General features: G+C 38.2%; 1 protein-coding gene across 2 annotated transcripts in view; it reads right to left on the minus strand.

Moving 5' to 3' along the window:
* gli2a (GLI family zinc finger 2a) overlaps positions 1–12,511 on the minus strand; it is a 99,496-nt gene that overhangs the window by 16,342 nt on the left and 70,643 nt on the right. For both annotated transcript variants that reach the window (XM_039687364.2, XM_039687363.2), the window contains exons 6-8: positions 2,986–3,190; positions 2,694–2,892; positions 717–827 (exon numbers count right to left, since the gene is read on the minus strand). In XM_039687364.2, coding sequence (XP_039543298.1) covers positions 717–827; positions 2,694–2,892; positions 2,986–3,190 — 515 coding nt within the window. The remainder of the gene's footprint in view (positions 1–716; positions 828–2,693; positions 2,893–2,985; positions 3,191–12,511) is intronic.

The following is a 12,511-nucleotide window of genomic DNA, read 5'->3' on the forward strand; positions in this document are numbered from 1 at the left end:
TTCTATCCGTGTTTGCCGCATGTGTTCACAACTGGTCAAACAAAGATGTTTTCTGGGAACGTTCCCAGCAGGTTATTTTGGAGTTTTATTTTATAACCATGTAAACTAATTAAAACATTGCAGATGATATCCTAAAGAGATTATCCTAAAGCTGAAATGAGTAATTTACTTATAAACAAACTATATTATGCTCGCACACAGTCGGTCTCTCTGGCGCACTGTCGAGCACACTCGCGGTGTTCACTTCGCTTTTGTCCAGTCTGGCTCATCATAAATCTAAAAATCGGATGAAAACCATTTCAGTGAGCTCAAGTAACAGCACATTTTATAGTCAGTAACATTAACGCTGTTGTAACGGAGGAAACAGTAATTAGTTTGATTACTCGTTACTGAAAAAAATAATGCTGTTTATTTATAACGCCGTTATTCCCATCACAGCATATAAAGCGGTCTGGGTCATTTTGGTGAAGAGGATCAAAAATGTATTGAAAAGATTAGGGAAAAAAAGGACGTTTTGTTCAGGGATGTTTTTTTATTTTTTTAAATTTTTAACTTAAATGTAGGGCTTTTTGACTCACAAAGCCATTGTTTAGCTTCAGAAGACTTCAAAAATCATATGGACTACTTAATGAAACTTTAATAGATGTTTTGAGTCCGTTTTAAAGGTTAAAAACCTTAAGATGACCTTAAGTGATAATGAACATAATCCCACAAACCTGAGAACCAGGTGAGATGGGGTGGGGTCCATCTGTTTCAGTCTTCACCTTTGACCTCTTGAATATCATAGGGTTGACAGTGCTGCTGACAGCAGGATCTCCACCAGCATTCTGCAAGAGAGCAAGGAAAGAGAGTCATTGGAGACACCATGTCGACGGTTTGGCTTCTGGCATGAGTGGTGATTTCACGCCTACAAAGGCACCATGCTCCAGATGCCATATTTCACAAAGCAACTTGCTGCAGAGACTAAACAGTTTAGACTGCACTATGAGCATCTGTCAGATGGAAATATGAAAAGGAAGAAATTATTACGCCCAGAGAGCGACTACAGACTTTGATCCTCAGATGGATTCATAATTCAACAGACAGTCTCTGTGAACATGCAGGCTCTGCGTTCAAGTGGAGGTGCCTTTTCTTCCAACCACTATAGTATGGCAGAGGTCCATGTTTTCTATTAACTCAATAACCCTGACATGGTTTGCTCAAAAGTGAGGGAAATGTGTTTCTCATAACTATAGTGTGTGTATGGGGTTTGGAGATCAGCAATAATGTTGGAATGAAAACTGCTTTGGTGAGTGTCTGAATAGAGCGAGAGGAAGTTTATGTTCTGGATGGCCATAGAGTTTACATGGGAGTGGATCCTTGGTCCATGCATTACACAGCCTTCTATAGACCATTTTGCAAGATGTAAACAACACTGGTCCAGAAGCACTTCCTGTTTCAGTTTTTTAACATTACATAAAAGCTGGGATAAAATACAACCAACAGAACATATAAAACTGAATCAAAAAGTTAAACAAACATCTTTAAGATGTTTTCTTTACATGTGAAATAAAGAAAACAGTTACAAACTGAAACAGGAAGTGTTTCTGGACCAGTGTGGTTTACATCTTGCCAAATGGTCTATAGAAGCTGATAAATGAAAAAAATGGGCATGAATGAAAAGATTAGTTCAGATTAGCCTGAATTCCCTGGTTTGTTTATGCTGGGTAGTGATCGTGTACCACAATAGCAATGCTATTCACCTTAAATGCTTAAAGTTAATCTTTAAAAACACTAACAATTAAATATTAGATACCAAAAGGAAATGCGGTACATTATAATATCCCTTACTGTAAAAAATATTCTTGGTTTAACTTAAAAAAAATAAGTAACCTGGTTGCCTTAATATTTTAAGTTCATTGAAATGGAAACATTGAGTTAATACAATGAAGGAGATTGATTTAATCATCAGAAACTCAAAATATTATGTTATCTGAACTACATAAATGATCTAAGTTGATTTGACAAAAGAAAAAATGTGATTACAAATCATGAAAATATTTTATTTTCTACAGTGTAGCATTTGATGATTTTTTGATTGAATTTACTTGAAAAAAGTATAGAATTTCAACATCTGCATTTATTGATTATTGGTCATAAGAAAAGCAATTATTGGCCTATCTGTGTCAGAAATAATTATTTATTGGTGCGTATATAATACTACTGTTCAAAAGTTTGGTGTCAGTCGGATTTTTTAAATATTTTTTAATACAAGTCTCTTATGGTCACCAAGGTGGCATTTATTTGATCAAAAATAGTCAAAACAGAAATACTGGGAAATATTAAATCTATTTTAAAATGATGATGGCAAAGCTAATTTTTCTTCAGTCACATGATCCTTCAGAAATCATGAAATATACTGATTTGCTGCTTAAGAAACATTTCTTCTCATTATTAATGTTTTGCTGCTTAATATTTTCGTGTAAACCGTGTTTGATTTTTTTCAGGATTACAGTAACTTTTAATCAATTTAATGCTTCCTTGCTAAAACACAAGTATTTCTCTCTTTTAAAAAAACAAACAAAACAAAACAAACGTACTGACCCCAAACTATTCAATAGTAGTGGACATTATAAACATGAAATTTCCAGGTTTCTCAAGTCAAGACCTTTGAAAAACCCTGAAAACACGTATGGAAACCTCTGTAAAATCACCTGGCTGGACTCTGTGTTGGTGTCGGCGCTGTTGTTGGTCAGCGCAGCAGCTGCCACCAGCGTCTGCTGCCGGGAACTGAGGGAAGGAGAAGGCTGTAGGAGGGGGGGAGTGTGTCCAAATGCATTCAGACTTCTCTGTTGGGACAGCAGCTGGTGGTATGCAACTGGTGTGATCGGATGTGGGAATGTGAAGGACGGACTGAGATGTGAGAAAAAGGAAATAGTTCAAACAATGGGGAACCTGTAAAAACATTTCAAATCAACACAGAAGGGAGAATGGTCATTCCTGTACCTGATGGCCCCGACGGAGAGGTGTCCGTAAGAGCTGCTGGCAGCCGAGCTGGAACGGGAGTTATTGATGTAGGCCACCAGAGAGTTGGGCGAGGTGCGGATCATGGTCTGCAGGTCGATGCTGGCATCCGAGACTGGGGAGATGGACAGCGCTCGCTTCCTGCTGCTTACCCTCGGCGTCAGTCTGGGACTGGGGAAACGGGACACTGAAGAGAAAGAAAAAAAAACCCCACTTGCTCACTCTCACCTTAAAGAGATCCGTTCAATTCTATTTATCTACAGAATCACCGCTATGTTGGGCTTGCATACAACTCACTATGAATAATTTCACAGGCTAATCATACCAATCTCACCCAATGAGGTGTTCTGCAGAATGCCAAACAGATGCTATTTAACAACATTGATCAGAGAGGCAAACAAGCAAATTAGGCAAACAAGCAAGTAAATAATGTTTAGAATGCTGAACAGTCTATATTTAAAGGTCCCGTTCTTCGTGATTCCATGTTTCAAACTTTAGTATGTGTGTAATGTTGTTGTTAGAGTATAAATATTATCTGTTAAATTATAAAGCTCAAAGTTCAATGCCAAGCGAGATATTTTATTTAACATAAGTAGCCAATGTCGAATGGCCCGTTTGGACTACAATCGCCCACATTAGTGCTCCCTCAACTCCATCAACTTGCGCACTTCTTATAACGATTTTCTGCGATTTTCTGAACTAAAACTGACACTTCATCTTTTGTGTGATGTACAATAAACATTATTAAACTCATGTTTGATCATCATTCGGATCTGGTCCGAAACAGCAGACTTGTAGGCTATTAATAAAGAATGGACACACACAAGCAGATGACAAATACGTTAAAATAACCGTAATTAAACTACTAAACTATACCTGTTCCATCTCTATACAGCACTCTGACTCTGTAGGCGTCATTGTCCGACTCGAAATGAACACCGTTACTGAGAGTTTCTGATATTATCATCATTCCGTGAGATGAAATTGTCCTGAGAGACTGAGCATGAGCTCATGAAGCTCCGCCCCCTGTGCCGGCAGCAGCTGCTTATTTGCATTTAAAGGGCACACACTAAAACAGCGCGTTTTTCTGAGCGCCAAAAAATGACAATTTAAACATGCTGTAAAACATGATCTGTTGGGTATTTTGAGCTTAAACTTCACATACACATTCTGGGGACATCAGAGACTTATTTTACATCTTGTGAAAAGGGGCATAATACGGGACCTTTAACTTCTAGAGATTTGAGTATATATATATATATATATATATATATATGAAGAGTTCAGATGCAAAAGCCTCTAAGTGCCATTTGAAATTTTCTTCTAGAATGATCATTTTTATCAAGCTTGTATATTTAAGTTCAGTAATTTCACTTAAATGACAATTCTTAGGTAATCTTCATTCCCATTTAAGTCAAATTAATGAACTTAAATATACAAGCTTGATAAAAATGATCATTCTAGAAGAAAATTTCAAATGGCACTTAGAGGCTTTTGCATCTGAACTCTTCATATATATACAAAGTGTATATATATTGGTGTATGCTAGTCATCTTCAAAAATAACCAAGTGTTTACAATTCCATACAAAGTTTGGGGTTGGTAAGATTAAAAATACATACATTATTAACTATTTATTTTTCTATTATTCTATTAAGTATTATTACAATAATAATAATATTAATACAAAGTGTCATGTGATCCTTCAAAAACCCCTCTAATACGCTGATTTGGAGCTCAAAAAAAGATTTCATTGTATTATTAATGTCACACGCAGATGTTCTGCTTAATATTTTTGTGGAAACTGAAGAAAAAGAACAGCACTTACAGTTTTTAAAATGACAGTATTTCTTAAATATATATATATATATATATATATATATATATATATATATAGTCTTGACTCCCTTTACTGAATAAAAGTATTAATTTATTTAGAAAAAATATTTCCAAAACAAAATTTGAGCTTCAAATGCTGATGTCAGAAGTTACGTAACAATCATATCCACACGCACACTTGATAATTATAAGGGCAAAAAAGAGGGTGAACAATGACATAAGTAGCCTACCCTTCCACAAAATGTTAAAACTGTGTAATTTGCATTTACAATTGCTGAGTGAGGCCATGTTTCTATGTGCATGTGCTCTGAACTGTAGTAAACAGGTGCTGCGCATTAAGCGCTGGTGTAAGCGGACAGAGAACAGCAGTCGGGCATGGAGGCTTTTTTGCCCTCCAGGAGGGCATCAGCAAAGGTGCTACAACAGGAAACATGTAATGGGTCCATTAAACTACACACAAACACAAGCACCTCACAAAAAACCTTCAAGTGACATTTCAAACAGACGCCTGTCAAACTCTCACAAATCCACAGCCCCCAACAAGTTAATGACTCCCTTGCCATTCTTTAAGCATCGGTTTTAATGCGTACTGCAAACAGCAATTATTATAGGTTGTTACGCTAAATATAAAAGAATGAGATTTTGACATTTGATCCCTCAATGCTTCATTTAAAGGTAAAGTGTCATTCTGCACCATTACATCAAACGGAAATTTTAATCATTTTTACATATTAAGGAAACTTCACAATTATAGATGCTTCAGCAAAAACTAACACTAAAGGTCCCAAAAACAATTACATATGACAAATTAACATGCAGTCAGAAATACAATACAAACTCAAATTCAGAATCGTTGGAAGTCTGAATCAAAACTCTATTACAATTCAATCGGTAAGTATTAAAAAAAAAGTAAATTCCATCTTAGCAAATTTCATTCAGTGTTTTGACGATCGGGAGGTTGGTTTGCGAGTCTTGGGTGAGATGGCGAACCACACAGGATGACAATGACAAGAAAATTGAAATTTGGTTTTCATAGTTTCATATATATAAATAAATCAATGTCACTCAATTTAATTATACCAAAATAAACTAAAAATATCCCTAAAACCCCTAATAGATTCTGTCTAAAAACTTTTCCAGTTTGCTGTGCGACTGCCACGTTGATGGGACAGCGTGTGGCAGCGCTTAGCAGTCCTCTGCCCACAGATTGAAGACAACAGCAGGGGGTAGCAGCGCCTGCCTGCCCTCAGCTGCCGAGTCCCACACACTCTGCAACGGTCTGTTTTTATAGGCAGCGTCTCTAATTTAGGGGTGCACAGGTTCCTGGGAGAGAGCTAAACCAGATGTGCAGTGCTGTGAGGCGGTGGTGGCAGAGGCTGGCTCGGGCAGTCCTGTCGACCCTGTGGGATGGGGAATGGTGGGTAGGAGGAGGAGGTGCTTCTAATTGAGGATCTGGCCTGATATATAGCTTTATAATTACAGGCGCTCTCTGCACGTATACAAAAGAGGCAGTTATATTAGGCATCTGCTCTGATGTTTTTATTGGGATGCCGGAAAAATTTATTTGGAAGGTGTTATTCCAGCCCGTTCTCATCCCAAGGCGTCATATACTGACACTTTTGACATTTCGTCTACATCCAACGCACATGGCACCCTTTAGCGTCAATATGAGAAGCAGATATATATGGGCCAGAAGGCGCCTCCTAGTGGTCTAACCCTAACCCTACCCCAGACCTAAACCTACCCATAACCGAATAAAGCTCTGTGCATTTTATATTGACGCTCAAGGGTGTCATGTTCGATAGATGCTCTATCATCTAACCATTATCAAATAATAAAAATCAACTAATCGTATAAATCATAAATACTTGAATATAAAAATGAAAAAAACAATCATGCAATCAGTATCAATTTTGTTTTTGATTTTGAAAGAAGTCCAACTCTGCATTTATTTGATTAAAAAAACAACAGTATTATTATTTATAATGTAAAAGAATTGTTTCTATTTTATTATATTTTAAATTTTACTTTATTCCTGTAATGGCAACACTAAATTTTCAGCAGAAATGTCTGCAGTCTTCAGTCACATGATCCTTCAGAAATCCTTCTAATATGCGTCATTATTACCAATCTAGAAAACAGTTACTTTCAGAAAACAATACTTTTGTGAAAACCGTGATAAATATACAGTAAGACTTTTCAGGATAAAAAAAAAAAAACTTTTGAAGAAGTGTACATTACATTGCAAAATGGAAGCGTCTTGTGTTAGTGTCTGTTGTGCAGGCATATGCATGAGTGAGTTTGTTGGACCGAGCTGCAGTGGTGACAAGACTCCCTTCCTATACACCCAAAAACCTCCGTTCCAAAACACCAGAGTCCTGCCTGTAGCCGGACAGCAGACGTTTGCTTTGGCAGTCGCTATTATCACGGGACTCTAAACTGTTCCCTCTGGCTATGCCATACAAATGAGTTCAGCACTTGTTTCCCCCCTCTTTCCATTCATAATCTTGAAGCATTCCTGTGTAAGCAACTCAATTAGACGCTGTAAACCCCTTCACTTGAACGTAGAGTTGAGAAGCAGAGCTGAATTGAGCCATCGATAAAACAGAGGTCTGTTCAACCTATTATCCGGCTGTTTCGGGCATCAGGCAGAGTCTGACTGTGAGCCGGAGGCTGTGGTGATTTATTTATTCACTTTCATCCATCCAGAGGGCGTAAGGCCAGCATTTCCCATCTCACCCATTGAGAAGCATTGACTGAGACTTCTCATAACATTGCATGCGCAATAGATTCACTGAAAGTACACAAAAAGGGCCTGAGGAACGTGCCCATTGAGTAAAAAAACCAGTCTGGGTGTGATGGGGAAATGCGGCTGTGTTGTTTTTAGTGGCGACTGCGCTTTCAATCGGCGTGTCGCCCTGTCAGACGCAGCCCATAATTAACATGTGAAGTGCACGCCATTGGAATGCTCATGCACTTGGCTCAGCAATGGAGCATTTCAGCAAGACGTGCACTCATAGGCGACGCCGTCTCCTTTCATTGTTTTCCTCTATTTGTTATTTTGGGGCCTGTTGGGGCAAATGCGTTTGGCATTCACATGGTTGGCAGGAGGAAAGTGATCTGCAGGAGCGAGCTACATGTATTCAAAAGCTTTTTGGGTTTAAATTCAAGAGGTGGTGATGATCCATCATTCTTGCGTCTTAAGAGTTTACTCTTACCTTTATAAGTCATGGATGACTGATGTGGGGTTACACACTAATCATATTTAAAGACTAGAGATTTGTTTTAAATACTACTCTCGGCAGCAAAGTCATGTGCATGTGAGCTACTGCTTGAGTGAAAAATAGCAGTGTTCACTGCACTATAGCATATTTATTTATAGAATAATCGTAATTTTAACGGTAAAAGACGTTAAAAATGCTACAGTGCAAAACCGTTAATTGGTTAACCGAAAGTACTACGGTAAATAACTGTGATAGATCTCCCTTGTTGGCCTGAAACGAGATTTCCATAGATTTCCACGACGCATGCGCGAGAACTGAACTGAAGTAGTTGAAGGAGATCACAATTCTCGCGCATGCGTCGTGGAAATCTAAGGAAGTCTCGTTTCAGGACAACAAGGAAGAAAAGGAATAGTCGAATAAAGTCGTTATTTTTGTTTGTTTTTTTGCACAAAAAGTATTCTCGTCACTTGATAAACTTATAGTTGAGCCACGGTAGTCACATGGGATATTTAAACATTTTCTTCATTGACTTTTCTGGGTCGTCAAGAGCCAGTCCCTTAGGCAGCCAATGTGGTAGTGATTCGGCTCTCAAATTTAATAAAAAATATCTTCATTTGTGTTCCGAAGATGAACGAAGGTCTTACGGGGTTGGTACAGCATGGGGGTGAGTAATTAATGACTTAATTTTCATTTTTGGGTGAACTAACCCTTTAATGTAATTACACTGTAAAATACCGTTAAATTTACAGTTTTTGAAAGTGAAAAAGAACAACTCGTATAATTTACAGTGAAACACGTCTGTAAAACCAATATTGTTGCTACCGTATTTTTGACTGCCGTTTTTTTTACTGTAAAAATTACAGTTTTATTTTTTATAGTGACAAAATAAAATGCAAAAACGGTTAACAAAATAATTAATTAAATCTAATATAGGACATTTAATTTTCTCAACTCATCATGTTTGTGATGGGGTCTTATTGGTGGATTTTATCCAAAGAGGAGTTTATAGAAAATACAGCTTTGCAATGAGGTTTACAGATATGTAAAATGTCAAAATGCTTATTTTACAGTGAAGTCTATAACATCCTATTCAACACCGCATGCCTGCAGTTAGTGTCTTGGTTTGACCCAGTAGTGCGTGTAAAACTGCCGAATGTCCAAATAAATTTACAGTGCTGCACATGTTGGCTCTAATAACAAGCTGGACAGATTTTCCATGTGCACAGTTTTCGTTTTTTACAACAACGATCACCATTTACAGGAAAACCTGAACCTTCCCTCTCCAAGTCAGCTAATGGGCAAATGGGAATCATGAAGGGAAAAACAAGAGGGCCACTTTGTGCTCTCACTGAACACTCACTCTAGTGGTGGGTCTGCTGAATTTATTAGAACATAAATTGATTTTTAAATACGCATACAAATTTTATCTGCACACCATTCCAAGACAAACGCTAGGCTCTGCGATGCATATTTATCAGGACTTTACTCTACTGAAGGGCTCGCTTTATGCCACCAGGCCATGAGCTGACACCGGCCATCAATGAAAGCCCTGTGTCTGTGGCTCGGTGTGGAGAGCCGTGAACACCTGAGTGCCCAGAGTGAGACCACATCAAGCCAGGCGGACGAGAAGGCCAAAGACACAAGCCGGGAAGGGGAAAGGCCCGTGATGTGTTGAGCTAACAAGCCTCACTAAACAAACTGTGGGCAGTCAGCTCTGCGGCGGCCAGCGCTAGCAGTCAGAGATGCAGGAACTCTCATGACCGACTCATTACAGTCATAAAAACGTAAAGGTCTGTGTTTGATTTGTGATTGGAAGTAATTGGGGCTTGTGATGTGAGCGGGTGTGAGGATATGTGGCACTAAAAGTTACTGTGGGTGGCTGGACTGTTCTATAGATTGAAAAGATCGAAAGATTGAAAGACTCATTTTTTTGATGTGGAAAGCTTTTTTTTTTTTACAAAAAAAATGTATACTTGTACTGTTTGTACTTGCCTGGGTTATTATCATTAGCTAAAACTAAAAACGTTTCTGTTACATGCAATAAAATAAATGTAAACAGAAATAAAATAAAATATAAAAAACTTGGAAAACCGTGGGTTTGTGGAACAATGACCCCAATATATTCATGGTTATTTTTTTTTTCGCTTAGGCCGTGTGTCCACCAAAGCGTTTTTCCACGCGCCTGGCGTGTTGTTTTCAATAGGAGCGTTGCGTTTTATAAACGGAGTGAGCGCAACGAAGTGCTGAGTGGTTTTTTATTTCATGCTGAAGCACCGAGTGCCCAGCGTTTTTTACTGGTCGCCGAGAGTTGAAAAATCCACAACTTTGGATAAAACGCAGCGCTCATCATAGTACTGGGTGGTTTGACCAAAAATTGATATCACGTTTTTTTTTCAGAATTAAGCCGTTTTTTCAGAATTTTTCAGAGTTTTTCCGGTTTATAACGTTTTTTTCCCCCATGCATAATCAGATGTTCAAAGCATTTTCTACTGGTTGAGAGAGAAATTGCAATAAATTGACTTAGGATTGTCTATTTTATTGTCATTAGTTAATATTGTAGAATAGAATAGCGCCTAGTATAACCTAAAATTGTTATTTCTTAACATTCTAATAACATTCTTATAAACAAACAAGAACGTAAATACAACGTCTAAAAAAACTTCATAGAACGTTCAGAAATAACATTTTTAAAACTTAATGGGAACGTTATGAAAACGTTCTTATAACCTAAAATTGTTAGCAGGGGAAGAGGAGAGAATAGCGATTGCACTCAACACGTTTAAAGTGCAGGATTCTCTGAACGAGCCCAGAGAAAATAGACATATTCTTACAAGAGCAGCGTGTATCTGAGAGCGGGCGCACGCGAGCAGAGATTCACGCTCGCGCATTATATTAATTTACTTTCGCGCGACAATACTGCGCTCTCGACATTTGACAAGAAAATGGGCGCATCGTAACTTTCGTTCCGAACGTTTTTAATTAAATACATCGGTATGGCGGTATATTAAAAATGAACATCACACTGGTTTTCGGTATGAACCGGTATACCGCCCAGCACTAGCTCATCACTGTCACTTTTTACCCAACCGTCCAATCACAGTGGAGGAGGGGCGGGACTAAACCACACTGACCAACTGTCACAACATTATTTCTGTACAACGACATCAACCAGCAGAGCTAACCGAACACAATGGATGAAAAATACATTTTTAGTATGAAACAAATTATCTGCAAAATTAGTTACAAGTAAACTGTGCTGTGGATATTCTGTATCATTGCAACAAAACGTCTCAACGGAAAAAAAACAAAAAACAAAAAAAAAAAACGCTGCACTGCTAGAACGCTCTTAAGAGCCCAAAGCTTGGCATCTTCATTAGAGTGTCTGGTGTTTTCAGCTGGCTAAAAACGCTTTGGTGGACACACAGCCTTAGGGGTAAAATGAACATGCATTTTAGCATTTAAATGAACATGTGAAGATGTGCTGTGCACTTTTATTTCAATACGAAAAAAAAAAAAAACCCAACAAACATGACAATAGTGAGAAAACAGCAGTTAAGAAAGCATCCAATCATAGCGATACTACTATAAAGCAGCTCTCTAGTGTGTTCATGTTTTTACCTGCGTATTACACCTACCTATTACGTAATAGGCACAGACCAATGGTAGCTTGAAGGTGTTCATCAGCCAGAGCAAAAGTTCACTTTGGGAAGGTGTTTTGAACTCGAGAATACTGATTTTGTTCGACATGACGTCACGCCAGTTCGCTCTTTGATTTCACTTGTAGTATATGGGGGCCTTAAGATTTACTGTGTGTGGCTGAACTGGATCATAGCAATAGTGAGTGCCAGCCTGATTCCTTTCAAATTAGCTATTTCTACTGGCCAGGGTAATTATATTTAACTAAAAGTAAAACCATAAAAAATAATAAAAAAAAAAAATAAAAAAAAAACATTTGTTACTTGAAATAAAATGAACGTACGTTGCAATATTGAAAACTTAAAAAAGTGTGGATTTGTGGCACTAAGAGTTACTGTGGGTGGCTGGACTGGATCAAGGCAAGAGTGCATGCCAGCTTGATTATTTACAATCACACGTTTCCTGAGCAGACACCCTACACTGACTTCCCCCTCATCCTCTCTCACAGAGTTACCCATTCACAACACTGTATTTCTCCCCAAAACTCTGGATGAGAGCCGAAAACCTGCTTGGCACCGTGAGACCTGCAAACCTACTCGCCCTGGTTCACCCCTAAAGATTACGCAACGACATGCAATCGTGATCCTCTGGGCATCTTTTAACAATGGTACATTATATAGCCAGGAGTAATCAGTACCTTACAAGATCAAGAACATACACCCGTCCATTACATGACTAATTGGATCACATTACAAAGATGCAGACGGGGGTACATAGCTGCCATAACACATCCTTGAAAACAAAGAGCAG

This window comes from Pimephales promelas, chromosome 7 (assembly GCF_988280905.1).
Source record: "Pimephales promelas chromosome 7, fPimPro1.hap1.1, whole genome shotgun sequence".
Classification (NCBI taxonomy): Eukaryota; Metazoa; Chordata; class Actinopteri; order Cypriniformes; family Leuciscidae; genus Pimephales; species Pimephales promelas.